This window comes from Bubalus kerabau, chromosome 17 (assembly GCF_029407905.1).
Source record: "Bubalus kerabau isolate K-KA32 ecotype Philippines breed swamp buffalo chromosome 17, PCC_UOA_SB_1v2, whole genome shotgun sequence".
Lineage (NCBI taxonomy): Eukaryota > Metazoa > Chordata > Mammalia > Artiodactyla > Bovidae > Bubalus > Bubalus kerabau.
Window position 1 is genome coordinate 70,020,068 of NC_073640.1, and position 21,352 is coordinate 70,041,419.

Here is a 21,352-nt window from a genome sequence, read left to right on the forward strand (position 1 = left end):
AACTGACTGACTCACTGATTACTAAAATAGAATATACTCTTGAACCAGTGATTACAATGTTGAAGATAAATTTTAAATGGCAGAAGGAAACTGGTTTGAAGGATGTACACAAGTATGTCTAAATGTACATTCTAAATACGTAAAACTTAAAGCAAATATACATTCAATAAACTATTTAAAAAACAATTTAGCAAAAACTGTCCATAATCATTTTACTATGGTTTACTAGCTACATTCCTAAAATATTTTGCGGCTACTGGGGCTGTAAGGGGGAAAAACCATACAATGGTGAGCTACTGGCAGTGCTTCCCAACTTCATTTCAGTGACATTATGTTCACAGTTTGACACTGGTAATGGTATGAACATTTACACCAGGGAAATTAGCAAACACTACAAAACAGGGCTTGATTTAATTACAGTGCAATTAAATGTCTGAACTTAAGAATAGGTAACATATGTTAATAAAGCAGACGACGTATGTGGAATTACACTACAAATAGTATAAACACTGAGAATACAAACTCCCGATATTCTGAACAGCAATTCCATGCAGGAAAAAAGTCACTCATATTACTGGTGAAATTTAACAGATAACTTTGTTGTTTCTTTGCTTTCCTTGTCAAATAAGAGAAAATAGCCACATCTCAGAAGACAAAGATAAGCAAAAATATGAACTGAAATTTTACCGAACTGAACACACGGGTGAAAAACACACAAATGAAAAACAAAAACTGAACATCAAGAATCCTGAATAGGGAATTTGCCAGCAGTCTAGTGGTGAGGATTCCACACGTCCACATCACGGGGCACAGTTTAGATTTCTGGACAGGGGGATTCCATAGGCACATGGCACAGTCAAGAAAAAAAATTCCTGAGAAAAATGCAATTAAATAGTGATGATTTTTTTATACAGAGGTTTTAGTCTTCATGGGAAGAATCAACCCTGATTTCAGTGTTAGCTTTTAAGCTAGGTTGATCAAGTGTGGACCCAGGGAAGGAGGACAAGTTCTTACATATAATCACGAGTTACATTTCTCTGGAGGGGCGGGAGAAGAGAGATTATGGTTAAAGGGGTAAAGGAAAAGAGCCTTGGAGACCATGCCATATGAGGGCCACACTGGACATTCTCAGGCCTTCAGTGTACCTCACACTGCCCAAAACAGTGAACAGGTCAACCATAAAACAGGGCAACAGGGACATCTTGAGGTGGTACATAAAGAAGATGGACAGGACCTTGGAAACCAATCATTGTATGAGGCTGGGGTATAAGCAGGGCTCCTGGGGTAGTGCGTCCGTGTGTGTGTGTGTGTGTGTGTGGCGGGGTGGCAGAAGCGTCAGGATGGACAAGATGTTCTTCAAGTCCCCAAACCTGGGGTGAACGGTGAGCAGACTCACCAAAAACTATACCAGGCAACCTGGCATGGAATCCCAGATCCCTATCCATCCTAAGGAGATCACTAACAGGTGATCCAGCATCTCTGTGCCTCAGTTTCCTCTCTAAAAAGGGTCCATTTCCTCCAGAGGTTCTTCCCACTGTTACCACCTCAAACTTCTTCAACATCACTGCCAGAAATATTTGCAATATTCATAAAGCTGTTTCTCCAGTGTGACCTCGCTGTTATTTAATCATGTAGCACCTTCAGATGAAAGACTTAACATATTCCTGGCACTTACAAGACTTTTCTCTAGTATGAACTTTCCAATGGATGAAGAAGCACTGTTTTGCTTAACAGTTTTCCCACATTCACTGCACTCATAGGCCTTTTCCAGTGTGAACTCTGTGATGATCATAGAGATGTGTTTGAGTAGTAAAAGATCGGCCACATTCAGTGCACTTATAAGGTCTTTCTCCAGTGTGAACTCTATGATGACGAAGAAGGCTCGAGCTATTAGAAAAATACTTCCCACATTCACTGCACTTATAAGGCCTTTCTCCAGTGTGAACTCTCTGATGATCACGAAGGGTCCACCGAGCAGTAAAATTTTTCCCACATTCACTGCACTCATAAGGTTTTTCTCCATTGTGAACTCTCTGATGATACCGGAGGCTACTTGAACCAACAAAAGATATTCCACATTCACTGCACTCATAAGGGTTTTCTCCATTGTGAACTCTCTGATGACAAAGAAGGCTTGAGGTACTAGTAAAACATTTCCCACATTCACTGCACTTAAAAGGCCTTTCTCCAATGTGAACTTTCCAATGAGTACAAAGTTTTGACCTACTTGTAAAAGATTTCCCACATTTATTGCACTCATAAGGCTTTTCTCCAGTGTGAACATTCATATGGGTACTAAGATGTACCTTTTGGCTAAAAAACTTGCCACATGCACTGCACTTAAAAGGTCTTTCTCCACTGTGAATTCTCTGATGATTAGAAAGGGTTGACTGAGTTGTGAATGATTTTGCACACTCACTGCACTCATAAGGCCTTTCTCCAGTATGAACTCTCTGATGATAACGAAGGCCGGACCTACTGGTAAAAGATTTCCAACATTTATTGCACTCATAAGACCTTTCTTCAGCATGAACTCTCTGATGATGACAAAGACTGGAGCTACTAGTGAAAGATTTCTCACATTTATTGCACCCAAAAGGCTTTTCTCCAGAGTGAATGTTCTTATGGTCTCTGAGATGCTCATTCCGGCTGAACAATTTACCACATTCACTGCACTCACAAGGCTTTTCTCCAGTGTGAACACTCTGATGATGACAAAGGCTTGACCTAGCAGGAAAAGATTTCCCACATTCACTGCACTTATAAGGCTTTTCTCCAGTGTGAAGTCTCAGGTGGTAAGAGAGGGTCGACCTATTAGCAAGAGATTTCCCGCATTCAGGGCACTCATAAGGCCTTTCTCCAGTGTGAACTCTCTGATGTGCAAGGCAACTGGATTTATAGGCAAAAAATTTTCCACATTGGCTGCATTTATAAGACTTTTCTTCAGTGTGAACTTGCACATGCTGAATGAGGTTACTTCTTTGGGTGCCAGCTTTCTCACATTTGTTTACCTCACAAAATGCCTCACTAATGAGGACTCTCTCATCCTCTACAAGAATGTCTGTGTGACTGGAAACTATCTTACCTTCTCCCAAACTGTGATGACTTTCTCCACTGTGAAAAACAACCTCACACTCCGTACTGTTGTTCAGTTTCTTCCCAGTATTAGTGGCCTGTGACTGAACTCCCATGTTGGCCATGAAGTCATTCCCAATCTCCATGTAGGTAGAGAAATTCCCTGCTGGGTGCACTGTGCAGGTCTTCAAAAATGAGGGTCTCTCAGTATTACATAGGAAACGATTCTCTCTAACATGCTGCTTCTGGTGCTGTTGAATGTTTGCAGTAAAATAGAATTCTTTCCCACATGCCCCACATGTGTATACTTTCTGCTCCCCATTTGTTCCTTGTTCTTCAGACAAGTGCAAAATGTCTCTCAAGACTGGGATGCACATCTTACAAGGTTGGGTCTTCTCATGTGATGAACATGCCCTGGGAATGCAAAACTGTGACACTCTTGCAGATTTGCTCTGTTCAGATGGTGTCTCTTCATCCTGGACTCCACGCCAAGAACCTGAAACAAACAAGTGATGGTAAAGATCCGGTTGACTTTATTGGGGTGAATGACACCATCACAATTTTACGTTTGGTACATGAAAGAAGAAGTCCACGGAATCGTGTTCAGGATATGAAGTTGGAGTCATATTGAGGAAGCAGCTGATCTCACCAAGCATATGACACGTGACTGGATATGACCCAAGGTGAAAGGCATGCTGTATAATTCACTCCTCTGTCAATGGCTTTTACCAGGACCACATCCTCTGGTGACCTGTGCAGAAGTATACCGTACATCCTGTATATCTGAACATCTGGGTGGAACAGGTAGCTGGTGTTCAAGAAATAGTAAAGCAAACACAAATGTTGCAAATGGCAAAATGGCCTTCTTTTTTAGGGCTGAATAATATTCCATATATTCCAGATATTTGTTATCCATTCATCCATCATTGAACACTCAGCTTGTTTCTATCACTTGGATAGTGTTAAAAATGCAACAATAAACATGGGGTGCAGATACCTTTTTGGTGCGGTGATTTCACTCCCTGTGGATAAATACAGAGTTAGAACTGCTGGATCATACTGTAGTCCCTCATTTAACGTTGTAAGGGTTCTCCATGGTCTACTCCACAGTGATGACAGCAACGTAACACCTCCCACGATGCACAAGGGCTTCTTTTCACCTCATCTTCACCAACGCTATTTCTTGTCTTTTTCATAACAGACATCAGAACAGGTGTGGCATGCTATCTCACTGTCATTTTGATTGGCATTTTCTGACCATTTGTGATACTGAACATTTTTTTACATACAAGGTTCCCATTTGCATGACTCATTCAGAAAAATATCTTTTCAGATCTAACAGATAATACCTTGTTCAAACTGGTCCATGGCAATGAAAGCCTAGAGTCCTATTGAACTAAGCAACCATGGAACTTCAGTTATGATTTTTTTTAATTATGAAGGAATTCCTTGGTGGGCCAGCAGTTATGACACCACACTTTCACTGCCAGGAACCCAGGTTTGATCCCTTGTCAGGGAACTAAGACATTACAAGATGGAAATATATATATATATATATATATATATATATATATATATATATATATATATATAAAACTATTCATAAAGTCATATAATGTTATATAGAAGTGGTCTTCAATCAATTCTGAAAACATAACACAAACTTTAGCACAACTAAATAAAAAAATGAAGAGAAGCAAATGATGGCAAGTTAAGAAAGGAAAGAAAACAAAATCATACAAAATGCTCTATTAATACCAAAAAAAAAAAAAAAAAAGAATGGTAGACTAACACAGGAACAAAGAACAAGGATAATTTTATAAAATGATAACAAGCACATTAGGTATTTATCAAACTATATCAATATACTAAACATCGACAGTCTCAGTGTACCAATTAAGAGAAAGATTATCAGGGTGGATCCATAAACAGGATTCAGCGATATGTTGTCTCTGAGAAACATACTATAGGACTTCCCTGGTGGTCCAGCGGTTAACTATTTGAAGTGCAACACAGGAGACACTGGTTCAATCCATGGTCAGGAACCCACATGCCACAGCAACTAAGCCTGTAGGCCACAATTAACAACTCTGCACACTCCAGAGCCTGTGCACCATAATGAAGACCCAGTATGGACTAAAAACATATTTAAATAAATAAAATTTTAAAACAACAAAACCCACTTTAAATAAAAACATGCATGTAACATTAGAGAGAGATTAACAGAATTCAAAATAAAAATGTCAGTAACTATATTAATATCTAACCAGAGGCTTCCCAGGTGGCTCAGTGGTAAAGAGCCAATGTAGGACAAACAGGTTCAGTCCCTGGTCTAGGAAGATCACACGTGCACCAGGGCAACTAAGTCCACGTGCCACAACTACTGAGACTGTGCTCTAGAGCCCAGGAGCCGCAACTACTGAAGACCAAATGCTTGAGAGCCTGTGCTCAAAAAAAAAAAAAAAAAAAGCCACCAAACCAGAAGTCTGTGTACCATAACTGGCGAGTAGCCCCCAGTCACTGCAACTAGAGAAAAGCCTGAACAGCAATGAAGACCCAGCATAGTTAACTGGGTATCTGGACACCTACAGACTACAAGTCTAGTCCATCTAACAGCAGACTAGTCTTAAGCTGACATGGAAAATTTATAAAACAGAGCACATGCTGGGCCAGAAAAACACACCTTAACAAATTTGAAACAACAAAAACCAGACAATGTCTGTTCTCAGATCATGGTGGAATCACACTAGAACCAGTAACAGAAAGATAGCTGAAAAATCGCACAACAAGGAAAAGTCAAACAACCCAAATAAAACATGGAGCAAACAAGAAATCTCAAGGTAAATTTTTAAGTATCTTGAAACAAACACAACACTTCTCAAAATATGTGTATGCAGTGAAAGCAATGGTTATACAGCAATTTATAGTACTGAATGCATATATTAAAAAAAAAAATCTAAAGGCAATCACCTTAGAAAACTAGAAAAAAGAGAAAATTAAATCCAAAGGAGGAAGAAAAGATATCATTTAATAAATCAACAAAGAAAAATAACAAAGACAAACAAAGTAAGCTGGTTCCTTAAAATGACCAATAAAATAAAAAATATTTCTCATTAGGGTAATCACAAAAACAAGACAGGACATAAATTACTAATATTAAAAATAAAAAAGGACTTCCCCAGTTCCAATGGTAAAGTCTCTGTACTTCCATTGCAGGGGACAGTTTGATCCCTGGTTTGGAAACAAACATCTCACATGCCTGGAGGTACAGCCAAAAGAAAAAAAAAAGAGAGACAAAGAGAAAGAATTAAAGAGGAAAAACCACCACACGGAATGGACATTAAATGGTATAATGAAATATACAGGCATCTCCAAGACAATAAATGTGATAACCTAAATGAAATGGACCAGTTTTTTGAAAAATACAGTCTACCAAAACCCACACAACAATACACAATCTAAATAGGTATACATCTGTTAAAGTAACTGAATCAATAAGGAGTAATCTTCCAAAACAGAATGCAACTTGCCCAGATTGGTTAACTGGTGAAATATGACAAACATTTTAGGAAGATATACAATTCTCTACAATTCCTTTCAGAAGACAGAAACAGAAGGACTGCTTCCTAACTAATTCTGTGAGGCCAACATTACTCTAATACCAAACCAAAAACATGCAGAAAAAATATACACCAATATCTCTCATGAACATAAAGGCAAAATCACAAAGCATCAGTAAACTGATTCAAAAATTATACCAACAGAATTACATATCATGACCATATGGGATTCATGAAAGGCACCTAGCATTTATTTCACACCATATTAAAAGTTATAGGAACCAAAACAGCATGCTAATAGCATAAAGACAGATATCTACTCCAGTGAAATAGACTTCAGATTATAAAGATCAACCCTCATAATATATGATCCAATAATTACTGACAAGAAGACCATTACTATTCAATAGATTCATCAACAAATAGTGTTGTAAAAACTGAATAGCCACATGTACAAGAATGAAGTTAGAGTCCTACCTAATACCATATACAAAAAGGCATTCAAAATATATCAAAGGTCAAAATGTAAGAGCTGAAGTTACACAATTCTTAGGGGAAAAAACAGGGAAAACTTTAAAAATCTTGGATTCAGCCATGAATTCTGACAAGTGAAAGAACCACTCCACAGGACTGTGTTCTGGAAATTAGTTGTGGTAAAACTGAGAAGCATCTGATCTCACCAAGCGCAGGACAGGACTGGAGGTGGCTGAAGGTGAAAGGAGGCTTGTACAGTTCACTCCTCTGTCAATGGTTTTTTTTTGTTTTTTTTTTTTTTGTTTGTTTGTTTGTTTTAAACCAGGAACACACTTCCTGGACCTGTGATAGGGTAAGGAAGTATACTTCCAGAACTCAGAAACTCTGACTGCATTGTGTGTGTGTGTGTGTGTGTGTGTGTGTGTGTAGAACTTTTACGATCTACTCCTTTGGCAATTTCTTTTTTCTTTTCCTTATTTATTTATGGCTTCTCTTGTTCGTCATTGCTGATCTCAGGCTTCCTCTAGTTTCAGCAAACAGGGGCTACTCTCTAGTTGAAATGTGCGGGCTTCTCACTGCAGTGTCTTCTCTTGTTGCAGAGCACAGGCTCTAAGGCAGGAATGCTTCAGTAGTTGCAACAGGCAGACTCCGCAGTTGCAGTGCATGAACTTAGCTGCTCCACAGCATATGGGATCTGCTTGCACCAGGGAGCAAACCCCTGTTCCTGCGTTGGCAGGCAGATTCTTAACTAGACCGCCAGGAATGCTCTCAGGAAATTTCTAAATATAAAACAGAGTCTTGTTTACTAGAGTCACTAGGCTGTGCACTACATCCTCAGGATTTACCTTATACACTAGAAGTGTGTAACTTCTGACATCCTTCACTCATTTCCTCTACACTCCTTACCTTGATCTGGCAACCACTAATCCTTTGTCTGTATCTGACTGGTGGTGGTGGTGTTGATTTAAAGATTCAACATGTAAGCATAATCATTCAGTACACGTAAACCTGGAACACGGGTTCTAAAATACTTGGGTCCACTTACACATGAATACTTTTCAATAAAAAACCACAGGATCATATGTGTATGTATATGTATTGTATCTGTGTATTATATAGAAATATATATCTTTTCAAACTACCTATGAAACCATATAGCATAAGGAAGCACTCATATCATTTATAAGTACATAATGCAAATTTTAGCACAATTAAATTAAAAAATGGAAGGAAATAGAGCTGATAAGCTAACAAAGGAGAGAAAATAAAATCATACAACCGTTTGATTAACACCACAAAAAAGAGAGTGGTAGATTAACAAAGGAACAGAGAATAAGCGTAGGGTTTTTTCCCCTGGTGGCTCAGTGGTAAAGAATCTGCCCGTCAATGCAGGAGACATGGGTTCAATCCTTGATCCCAGCAGATCCCACATGCCACAGAGTAACTAAGTCCGTGCACCAGAACTATTGAGCCTGTGCTTTAGAGCCCCGAAGCAGCAACTACTAAAGTCAGCGCACCGCAGAACCCAAGCTTCACAACAAGGGAAGCCACGGCAATGAGAAGCCTGCACAACTAGAGGCTTATAGGCAGGTGCAGAGCGCCTTCTCAAGAGGGTCTTAGAAGCCCGGGCAGGAAAGGGAACTCAGAGAGCCTCTGCACTCCAGGGGGTCAGCCTGACAAAGAGAGAGAGGGAGAAAGAGAGAAAGAAAGACACGGGGACCAGAGCTGTTCTCTCTGCAAGCAGAGAGAGTCCAGGCAGCAACCAAGACCCAGCACAGCCAAAAAACGAGAATGAAAAAAAAGAACAAGGGCTGTCAGGAAGCATTGGACACGAGGCTTCCTGTGTGCTGTTTTGGATCTGTCAGGAATTCTCTGTTCCTTATTAATTCCTGAGGAATTAATAGGAGAGGCAAGCCTCTCCCAGGGGCTGAGGAATCCAGGCATTTCCTTCATTACTGTTTCTATATGGTGATAAGTAGGGGCTTCCCTGGTGGCTCAGACAGTAAAGCGTCTGCCTGAAATGCAGGAGACCCGGGTTTGATTCCTGGGTCGGGAAGATCCCCTGGAGAAGGAAATGGCAATCCACTCCAGCACTCTTGCCTGGAAAATCCCATGGACGAAGGAGCCTGGTCACAAAGAGTCGGATACGACTGAGCTACTAGCTACTATGGTGATAAGTACCCTCTTTCTTCTTGTGAACCAAACAGTAAAAGTGATTGTTTACAACTCTCTCTCTAATATGGACTGCCTATGTTTTGTAAGTCTGGAATTTTAATCTTTATCTTTGCTGAGAATAACTATCTTGTAAGACAGTATATATGCCCACACCATGTTAAAACACCTTTGCTCCATCAGAGCTCTGGTCCCCGTGTCTTTCTTTCTCTCTTTCTCCCTCTCTCCCTCTCTTTCTTTTTCAGGCTGACCCCCTGGAGCACAGAGGCTGAGTTCACTTTCCTGCCCGGCTTCTAAGACCCTCTTGAGAAGGTGCTCTGCACCTGCCTATAACTGGGAACAAATCAAATTTCATTTACAAAATATACATGATAATGCCTCTCTGAAATACAATTACTGCAAAAGAAAATCTTTAAAACTTTTTCTAAAAATCTGCCCTCTTCCCCTAATTTGGAAACTTTAGCTGAACAACTTATCAGTATCAGGTCTGGAACTGTAACTTTGGTGATTATCTTGATAATTATATTTGTTGTTTACCGTCTCCCTTCTATAAGGTTGGTTAATACTAACAAAACTCATTTGGTCAAGACCTTTTTTACAAATAAAATAAAATAGGGGGAATTGTCAGGAAGCATTTAACACGAGGCTTCCTGTGTGCTGTTTTGGATCTGTCAGGAATTCTCTGTTCCTTCTAATTCCTGAATACTCGGGAATTAAGAGGAGAGGCAAGCCTCTCCCGGGAGCTGAGGAATCCAGGCATTTCCTTCATTAGTGTTTCTATATGGTGATGAGTACCCTCTTCCTTCTTGTGAACCATACAGTAAAAGCAATTGTTTACAACTCTCTCTCTCTTTAATACGGATCACCTATTTTTGTAAGTCTGGAATTTTAATCTTTATCTTTGCTGAGAATAACTACCTTGTAAGACAGTATATATACCCACACCATGTTAATTAAAACACCTTTGCTCCATCAGAACTCTGGTCCCCATGTCTCTCTCTCTCTCTCTCTCTCTCTCTCTCTTTTTCAGGCTGATCCCCTGGAGCGCAGAGGCTCTCTGAGTTCACTTTCCTGCCCGAGCTTCTAAGACCCTCTTGAGAAGGCACTCTGCACTTTCACCCCATGGAGAGGGTGCCTGAGGCCTTCGTGAACAGAGCAAGCCCCGTGCAGGGGCTTTATTGGCTTTCTGCATAAACCAAGGAATATCAGCCTCTTTCTCTCCTTTACTTTCTTATCGGTGGACTCTGGACCACCAGGTTCCAGTCCATTAAAGGACCTCAACAAAGGGCAATTTTAGAAAATAGCAAGCAATATGTTAGATATTAATCCAAGCATACTATCAATACAGTATTAAATATTAATCCAAGTATACACCAATATACTAAACATGGATAGTCTCAGTACATCAATTAAAGGAGAGATTTCAGGATGGATCCAGAAGCAGAGCTTAACCATATGCTGTCTTCAAGAAACCCACTTTAGGACTTACCTGATGGCCCAGTGGTTAAGAATCTGTCTTACAATACAGGGTACACTGGTTCAATCCATGATCAGGGAACTAACCCCACATGCTTTGGAGCAACTTAGTCAAAGCTATGGTTTTTCCAGTAGTCATGTATGGATGTGAGAGTAGGACCACTAAAGAAGGTTGAACATCAAGGAACTGATGCTTTTGAGCTGTGGTGTTGGAGAAGACTCTTGAGAGTCCCTTGGACCGCAAGGAGATCCAACCAGTCAATCCTAAATATTCATTAGAAGGACTGATGCTGAAGCTCCAATACTTTGGCCACCTGATGCGAAGAATCGACTAATTAGAAAAGACCCTGATGCTGAGAAAGATTGAAGGCAGGAGGATAAGGGGACAAGAGGATGAGATGGTTGGATGGCATCACCGACTCAGTGGACGTGACAGATGGTGAAGGACAAGGAAGCCTAGCGTGCTGCAGTCCATGGGGTCGCAAAGACTTGAACACGACTGAGTGACTGAACAACAACACTGGAGGAATGAAAAGGAAAACAACTGAGGTAGGAGAGCTGAAAAACTACCTGTTGTGACAGAGGTGCTCAATCCTTAGGCAGGCAGAGGATCCAGAGCAGGAGGAAGGGCTTAAGAACATTTGTCTTTAATGATACCGATCACTGAAGTGTTTGCAAATGGTCTCAGACACCTAAAAGTCAACCCAAGTTGACATTCAGTGGAAACTGGAAGCAAATGAATATTATCCTAATGCTTCTGAAAGGCATGCAGCCTGAAGTGTTAAAGCTATTTTGGGGAATTCCTTGGTGGTTCAGTAATTAGGACTTGGTGTTTCCCACCATGTGTCTGGGTTAAAGCACTGGTCCAAAAAAATAACATCCAGTAAATGCCTTTGTGCAGCCAGGGGAAAAAGTCATTTTGTAACCTTTGGCCAGGGACACTAAAAATGTCAGACAGGGTCCCTCAAAGAGCCAGCAAGGGAACCTGTTATTCGTTTTTCTTCCTAGTCTGAGGGGGGTGGGGGTGGGGGGGAAGCCAGGACCCTGAATATAGAAGAGATATTGAGCAGGCCTGAGAGGGTAGACAAGGGGGAGAGCACTGCTTTTGGTCCCCCCAGAAAAGGCTTTCTTGCCTGTGGTTTGTGATTGTGCCCAACTTGGTGAAAAATACTGATGTATAATCAGGCCATCCAAATAAGCTGTTCTTTAGCTCTCTGAACATCCATCCCCTGGCCCAACAGTCTTAATCAACTATATCCTACACACAGGACTGGCCTTCCCTCTTAATCCTAAGGTCTTCTTGTTCTGCACCAGCTGTTCTGCTTCACCCCACTTCACTCATCACCCCACTGCTCCTCCTACCCAGCAGAAAAATGTAAATCACCAAATGATTATTAATTATCAAGATACCCAGAAGGAAAGTGCCAACATCTTCTGGGGACCCATCCTTGACAAACTTTAGTCCAAATGCTAAGGGCTGAAGAATGACACCTCCCATAATGCCTGTAAAACCCAACGCCAAGTTCTCGTGAAACAAAGCTGCTCACAGGCGTGAATCTTCACCTGTACAACACTTGTGACCCAGTCCCTCAACTGAACACCATCAGTGCACCGTCAAACTTGTGGTGACGTCAGACCTTGTTCTTTGCAAGCCTGTCTGCACTCACCTTATCACACGGGATCCACAAGAACTGTGAGAGTGTGTGTGGCCCACACACCACAACGTGGGCCATCTGTATCACATGCCCGGCCCCAAATCTCCCTGGAGTGTTTGTGAATTCTGTACCCACATCTGCTGTGCAGGGTCAGCATGTCCCACTGTATTTCTCCAACAAGGTCTCACTTCTGTCATATCTCCTTCATTCTATGCTACATGAGTTTGTAGATCGAGGCTGCGTCAAAGGGTGTGAGCATTCAAACTCTGTCACACTGTGTCCCAGGCTGTGCTGATATACACTGATATTTAGAATCCTTTCTTGTGTTAGTTACTGGAGTTATGAAAAAGCTTCATTTTAGAAATGCATTCCAAGAAGTTACATATTGAAAAACATGATACCTGAGATTATAAAACTTAAGAATGACTAGGTAAATCCTGATACACAAACACAAAAAGTGATCATGTGTATAAATATGATAAATGGTATAAGATACAGGAAGAGTCCATCAGTCATTCCATTTATATATATATATTTGAAAATAGTCATTACTATACTCTTGCATCAGTAATGATAATGTTGAAGGTAAATTTAAAATGGCAAGAGAAAACCGGTTTGAAGGATGTACACAAGTATGTTCAATGTACATCTTAAATACATAAAATTTAAATGAACTCGATTTAAATGAAACGATTTTTAAAACAATTTAGCAAAATCTATCAATAATCATTCTAGTATGATTTATTAGCTACATTCCTACAATATTTTCCAGATACTGGACCTTTAAGGGGGAAAAAGCATACATGGTGGGCTACTGGCAATTCTTTTCAACTCCATTTCAGTGACATTATGTTCACAATTTGACACTGGCAAGGATGGGAATATTAACACCAAAGAAACTGGCAAACACTACAAAACAGGGCTTGATTTACTGTGCAATTAAATGTCTGGCCTTAAGACTAAGGTAACAAATGTGAATAAAACAGATTTACTGAAAACATGTATAATGCATGTGGTCATTACATTACCCATAGTATAAACTTTTAGAACATATACTTTCAGTACTATGAATTACGATTCCATGCAGAAAAAAAGTCACACACATTATTGCTGAATGAGTGAAATCTAACAGATGTCTTTGATGTTTCTTTGCTTTCCTTCTTGTCAAAAAAAGAGAAAACACAAATCCCAGAAAACAAAAGTAGGCCAAAATATGAATAGAAATTTTCCCAAATAGAACACACAGGTGAAAAACAGACACATGAAAAACAAAAATTAACATTAAGAATCCAGTGAAAGGGAATTCCCCAGCAGTCTAGTGGCTAAGATTCCGTATGTCCATATCATAGGGCACATTTTAGATTCCCGGACAGGGAAACTAAGATCCCACAGCCACATGGCACAGTGAAGGGGAAGAAAAGTCCTGAGAAAAAAGGCAACTAAAATCATAATGATTTTTTTACACAGGGGTTTTAGTCTTTATGGAAGAGGTCAGTCTGCATTCAGGGCTAGTTTTTAAGTTAGGCTGATCAGGGAAGGAGGGCAAGTTCATACTAATAAACAACCATTATTCTTCTGAGCTACATTTTTCTGGAGGGGTGGGAGGAAAAGTGAGAATATGGGTAAAGGGGTAAAGGAAGAAGAATCCTGGAGACCACGCCATGTGAGGAACACACTGGACATTCTCAGGCCTTCAGTGTCTTTCCCACTGCCCAGAACAATGAGTGGTCAACCATATAACAGGGCAACAAGGACATCTTGAGGTGGCTATATAAAGAAGGTAGACAGAACCTTGGAAACCAATCACTGCTTATGGTGGTAGAGCCAGTTCCAAACCTAGGGCAATACCAATGAGCCAGTCCAGAGTCCCTGGCTTAATGCCGCTGTCCCTGAGAACCTTCCAAGTGGGAGGTTGTTAGTGAAAGATGTGCATGGGTGGAAATGAAGCTGGAGTCCCTGGGGTTAATCCAGGCTTCAGGTCTGTGTAGCTCATGGTCAGGACACAGGAAATGGAATCCCTGCTCTAAGGGGCAGAAGAGAAGCATTTGCAGTGTAGAGCAACTACTCTCATGAAAGGTGTGGCAGTAGTGAGCTCCTGTGTAAGTCCCTCTAAATCTCTGAACTAGACACCCCTTCTTTCACAAATGGAAATAATAATTATTGAACCAAAGCATTGGTTTAGTTGGGTAGATAATGTGGTCATTCACATGTAAGGCATCAATGCTGGATGGCAGAGAAGACAATCCTGTCCAATCAGCATGAGGCTGGGGTATAAGCTGGGCTCCTAGGGTGGGGGGTCATAATGGACAAAGTGTTCTTTCAGTCTTCAAACCTGGTGTGTCGGGGGGTGGAAGAGGGTGGGGAGCAGGAGAGAAGTGATCAGATTCCCTAAATCCTAAACCTGGCAACCTGGCATTGAATCCCAGATGCCTATTCATTCCAAGGAGATCACAAACAGATGATACAGTCTCTGTGCCTCAGTTTACTCTTCAGAAAGAGTCCATTTGCTGCACAGGTTCTTCATGCTCTGTTACCACCTCAAACTTCTTCAACATCACTGTCAGCAATATTTGCAATATTCACAAAGCCCTTTCTCTAGTGTGAATTCTGTTGTTTAATCAACTGGCACCAACAGATGAAAGATTTAACACAGTCCTTGCACTCAAAAGGCTTTTATCCAATGTGGATTTTCCAATGGATGAGGAGGAACTGTCTTTTCCTAAAGGTTTTCCCAACATTCATTGCACTCATAGGCCTTTTCCAATGTGAACTCTGTGATGATCATAGAGGTATGTCTGAGTAGTAAAAGATCTCCCACATTGACTGCACTCATAAGGCCTTTCTTCTGTGTGAACTCTCTGATGACGAAGAAGACTCGACCTACTAGTAAAATACTTCCCACATTCACTGCACTTATAAGGCTTTTCTCCAGTGTGAACTCTTTGATGATCACGAAGGGTCGACCTAGCAGTAAAATTTTTCCCACATTCACTGCACTCATAAGGTCTTTCTCCATTGTGAACTCTCTGATGATACCGGAGGCCACTCGAAGCAACAAAAGATTTTCCACATTCCCTGCATTCGTAAGGCCTTTCTCCAGTGTGAACTCGCTGATGACGAAGAAAGCTTGAGCTACTAGTAAAACATTTCCCACATTCACTGCACTTAAAAGGCCTTTCTCCAATGTGAACTCTCCAATGATTACAAAGGTTTGACCTACTCGTAAAAGATTTCCCACATTTATTGCACTCATAAGGCTTTTCTCCAGTGTGAACATTCATATGGGCACTGAGATGTTCCTTTCGGCTAAAGAATTTTTCACATTCGCTACACTTAAAAGGTCTTTCTCCACTGTGAACTCTCTGATGATTAGAAAGAGTTGACAAAGTAGTGAAAGATTTCCCACATTCATTGCACTCATAAGGCCGTTCTCCCGTGTGAACTCTCAGATGATAATAGAAACTAGAGATAGTAGTAAGAGCTTTCCCACATTTGTTGCACTCATAAGGGTTTTCTCCAGTGTGAATTCTTTCATGTGCAAGGAAAATGGATTTGCGGGCAAAAAATTTTCCACACTGTTTGCACTGATAAGGTTTTTCTCTAGTGTGAACTCTCTGATGTTCAATTAAGTTCCCCTTTCGTCTGAAGGATTTATTACATTCCTTGCACTCATAAGGTTTTTCTCCAGTGTGGATTCTCCTATGGGAAATGAGGTATTTCCTTCGGCTAAAGGATTTCCCACATTCACTGCAGTCATAAAGCATTCCTCCACAATTAAAGCTCTGATGTGAAAGGATTTGGGATTTGTGGCTAAAAAATTCTTCACATCGGCTGCATTGGTAAGACTTTTCTCCAGTGTGAACTTGCACATGCTGAATGAGGTTACTTCTTTGGGTGCCAGCTTTCTCACATTTGTTTACCTCACAAAATGCCTCACTAATGAGGACTCTCTCATCCTCTACAAGAATGTCTGTGTGGCTGGAAACTATCTTACCTTCTCCCAAACTGTGATGACTTTCTCCACTGTGAAAAACCACCTCACACTCCGTACTGTTGTTCAGTTTCTTCCCAGTATTAGTGGCCTGTGGCTGAACTCCCATGATTCCCACGAAGTCATTCCCAATCTCCATGTAGGTAGAGAAATTCCCTGCTGAGTGAACTGTGCAGGTCTTTAAAAATGAGGGTCGCTCAGTATTACATAGGAAAGGATTCTCTCTAATGTGCTGCTTCTGGTGCTGCTGAATGTTAGCAGTGAAATAGAACTCCTTCCCACAGGCCGCACATGTGTATGCTTTCTGCTCCCCATTTGTTCCTTGCTCTTCAGCCAAGTGCAAAATGTCTCTCAAGACTGGGATGCACATCGCACAGGGTTGGGTCTTCTCAGGAGACATACCTGCCCTGGGAGTGCGAAACTGTAACACCCCTGCAGGTTTGATTTCTTCAGATGGTGTCTCTTTATCCTGGACTCCACGCCAAGAACCTGAAAACAAACAAGTGATGGTGAAGTTCTGGTTGACTTTGTTGGAGGGAATGATATCACGACAATTGTATATTTGCCACATGAAAGAAGCAGTGGGGACAAGTTGGGAGCAGAAAGCGTACACAGGTCCATGGAATCACATCCAGCATATGAAGCCGGGGTCAAACTGAGGAAGCAGGTGCTCACTCCATGTCCAGGACACAAGGATTGGATGTGACCCAAGGCGAAAGGCACTCCTCTCTCAATGGGTTTACCAGGACTACATCCTCTGGTGACCTGTGACACTGTGGAGAAGTATACTGTTCATCCATGCCACTGAAAATCTGGCTGCAGCATGCAGCTGGAGTTCAACAAACAGTAAAGCATACATGCATGTTTGAGGACATAAACAATTTTGCCACCAAGTAACAGAGGGAAAACAATGTGAAGACCACATGAGGTTTACACAGGTGGTAGGAGATGAATCCCAGGCTGGAGTCAGACTAAGACTGGAAAGCAGTAGAAACGACAAGTTGGCAGAATGTCCGGAACAGAGAAAGACAAGAGAAGTCATTTGCAGCCACTGGCGATAGCACCACAACACCAGTCAAAGGATGGAAGTCACATGTTCCTGGTATGACGAACAAAGACCTATAACAAGTCCTTCCCCACCTGACATTCATCTGGGCCCAGAGAATCTCCAAGCTCTTTTGCAGAGACCAGAGTCATGTCCATCCCATAAGGCCCAAGGACTCTCCATTCCCAGTTACAAGAGTCAAAACGATGCAAGTCCTAACAGAGTTAGGACAAAAGAACAGTAACAGTGGCTCGGGGGACTCAGTACACAATACATGCCAGCAAATACTACAAATACAACATTTAGATCATCTTTAAATACTAAAAAAAAGTCCTGAAACTAACACAACGTTGTAAATGAAGCAAACTATAATATAAAATAAGAAATTAAAATGAGTAAATGAATAAATAATCTCTATTGGAACCAGAGGAAAGGATGTATGGTGGATGGAGTACAAACTTTTTAAGGCTTCATCTCCCCACATAAACATAACTGCTCTGGCAGAATCTAACTGATATAACTCTTTTGCAACTATTGAGCCTGCTGAAGCTCTGCAGTGTCCCATAAAACAGAGCCTGAAGAGACAAAGCTTCAAAACTACAATCAAATACTACAGATACACTGGAATGATCATATTGATAATTTTAAACAATTACGATTAATAAGCTAATTAATGTCTACTAATGGATAGGGCAGACAGCATTGAAACTAGAAGGAAAATATAAGCAGAGAGATTGGAATTTTAACAAAGGATCAACACGAAATGCACAAGGGGTTCCTTTTCACCACATCTTTACCAACATTATTTCTTGTGTTTTTCATAACAGACATTATAACTTATGATGTAGTATCTTTCATTTTGACTTGCATTTCCCCTACCATTTGTAATATTGAGCATTTTTTTATGTACAAGGTTCCCATTAGCATGTCTCCTTTGGAAAAATATCTTTTCACATCTAACAGATCACAGCTGGGGTGAACTGGTCCACAGTAGCAAAAAAATGGAATCCTATCCAGTAGGCAACCATGGAACCTCACCTCAGTTAGGATACTTTTAAATTACATAGGAATTCCCTGGTGGCCCAGTGGTTACAATCCCACATTTTTCACTGCCAGAAGCCCAGGTTCGATCCCTGGTAGGGGAACTAAGATCCCACAAAACACAAATATATATTTATTCAAACTACCCATGAAATAATATAGGATTATATGGAAGTGATCTTAAATCAGTTGTTAATACCTAACACAAATTTAGAACCACTAAATTTAAAAATGGAGAGAAGCAAATACAGCTGGGACGCTAACAAAGGAGAGATAATAAAATCATACAAAATGCTCAATTAACACCAAAAAAGAAGGAGTGGTAGACTAACACAGGAATGCAGAACAAGGGCAATTTTAGAAAATGGTAACAAACACGTTAAGTATTTATCAAACTATATCAATATACTAAATATTGATAGTCTCAGTGTACCAATTAAAAGAGAGATTATCAGGGTGGATTCAGAAACAGGACTCAACCATATGTTGTCTAAGAAACCCGCTTTAGGACTCCCCTGGTGGTCCAGTGGTAAAGAATCAGCGTTGCAATTCAGGGGACACTGTTTCAATCCATGGTCAGGAACCTAAAATCCCACATGCCACTGAGCAACTAAGCCCACATTCCACAACTACTAACTCTGCACACTCCATAGCTTGTACACCACAAAGAAGACCAAACAGCCAAAATAAATCTTTAAGTAAGTAAAATTTAGAACAACAAAATGCACTTTAAATAAAACCTGAATATGCATTAAAGAAAAACAATAGAGATTAACAGAATTCAAAACAATAAAAAGTACTATTAACTATATTAATATCTAACCAGAGGCTTCCCTGGTGGCTCAGTGGTAAAGAATCCATCTGCCAACGCAGGAGACACAGGTTCAATCCCTGGTCTGGGAAGATCCCACGTGCCACAGTGCAACTAAGTCCGTGTGCCAGAACTACACAGCCTGTGTTCTAGAGCCTAGGAGCCACAACTACTGAAGCCTGAATGCTTGAGAGCCTGTACTCTGAACAAGAAAAGCCACCGCAATGCGAAGTCCGTGCATCACAGCTAGAGAGTACCCCCTCCTGCTGCAACTAGAGGAAAGCCTGCACAGCAATGAAGACCCAGCACAGCCAACTGGATATATGGACTTCTAGAGACTACTGGTCTACTCCATCCAACAGTAGAATAATCTTAAGCTGACGTGGAAAATTTACAAGACGAGCACACCATGGGCCAAAAAAACACACCTTAACAAGTCTGAAACAACAGAAATCAGACAATGTCTGTTCTCAGACTATGGTGGAATTACACTAGAACCAGTTACAGAAAGATAACTGGCAAATCACACAATGAGAAGAAATTAAACAACCCAAAGAAAACAGGGATCGAAGAAGAAATCTCAAGGTAAAATTTTAAGTATCTTGAAATAAACACAGCACTTCTCAAAATAATATGCATGTGGTGAAAGCAGTGGCTATAGGACAATTTATAGCACTGAATGTATATGTTAGGAAGAATTAAGATCTAAAAGCAATCACTTTAGGAAACTAGAAAAAGAGAAAATAAAATCCAAAGGAAGAAATAATTTTTAAAAATCAAGATAAAAATCAACAAAGCCAAAGTTGGTTCCTTAAAATGACCAATAAAATAAAAAAGATTCTAGTCAGGTTAATCACAAAAACAAGACAGGGCATACATTATTAGTATCAAAAATAAAAGAGGACTTCCTCGGTGTTTCAGTCGTAAAGCCTCTGTACTTCCACTGCAGGGGACAGTTTGATCCCTGCTTTGGAAATGAAGATTTCACATGCCTTGAAGCACAGCCAAAAAAAGAAGAAGAAAGAATTAAAGAAAGACAGAGGAAAAACCACCACAGAGACAATGCACATTAAACGCATAATGAAATATATGGGCATTTCCAAGACCATAAATGTGATAATCTAAATGAAATAGATTAATTTTTTGAAATATACAGTCTATCACAACCCACACAACAATTCACAATCTAAATATGTATACATCTGTTAATGCAACTGAATCAATAAGGAATATAACCTTCCAAAACAGAATGTAATTGGCCCGGATTGGTTAACTGGTGAAATATGACAAACATTTCAGGAAGATATACAATTCTCTACAACTCCTTTCAGAAGACAGTAGCAGAGAGACTGCTTCCTATCTAATTCTGTGAGGCCAACATTACTCTAATACCAAACCAAAAACGTAAAGAAAAAGTATACGCTAGTATCTCTGATGAACATAAATGCAAACCACAAAGCGTCAGTAAATTGATTTAAAAACTATATAAACATGATTATACATTATGACCAAGTGGGATTCATGAAAGGCACCTAAGGCTTATTTCACACCATATTACAAAGTTATAGTAATCAAAACAGCATGCTAATAGCATAAAGATATATATCCACTCCAGTGAAATAGAATGGAGACTTCAGATTGTAAATATCAACCCTCATATATATGATCCAATAATTACTGACAATAAGACCATTACCATTCAATAAAGAGAGGCTTTTTACCAAATAATGTTGGAAAAACCGGATAGCCACATGTACAAGAATGAAGTTAAGAGTCTTATACCATATACAAAAAGGCATTCTAAATATATCAAAGACTAAAATGTAAGAGCTAAAATTACAAAATTCTTATGGGAAAAAAAAGGGAAAACTTTCAAAATGTTGGATTCAGCCATAAATTCGCCTACGACAATAAAGGCAAAATCGACAAAATAAAAAATAGACAAACTGGACTAGAAAAAAAAAGAACAATTACCACTTTATACCTTAAATTACATCATATAATGTGTCAATTGAACCTCAAGAAAGTTGGAGGAAAAAAAGAAAAAACTAA

The 21,352-nt window shown here is 40.1% G+C and overlaps 1 protein-coding gene across 1 annotated transcript in view; it reads right to left on the minus strand.

Annotated features, from left to right (window-relative positions):
* Positions 1–210: 210 nt before the first annotated feature.
* LOC129631410 (zinc finger protein 211-like) overlaps positions 211–21,352 on the minus strand; it is a 50,848-nt gene continuing 29,706 nt past the window's right edge. The window contains exons 4-5 of the mRNA XM_055552383.1: positions 16,407–16,892; positions 211–3,571 (exon numbers count right to left, since the gene is read on the minus strand). Of these exons, the coding sequence (XP_055408358.1) occupies positions 1,755–3,571; positions 16,407–16,803 (2,214 nt within the window). The 5' untranslated portion in view covers positions 16,804–16,892 and the 3' untranslated portion in view covers positions 211–1,754. The remainder of the gene's footprint in view (positions 3,572–16,406; positions 16,893–21,352) is intronic.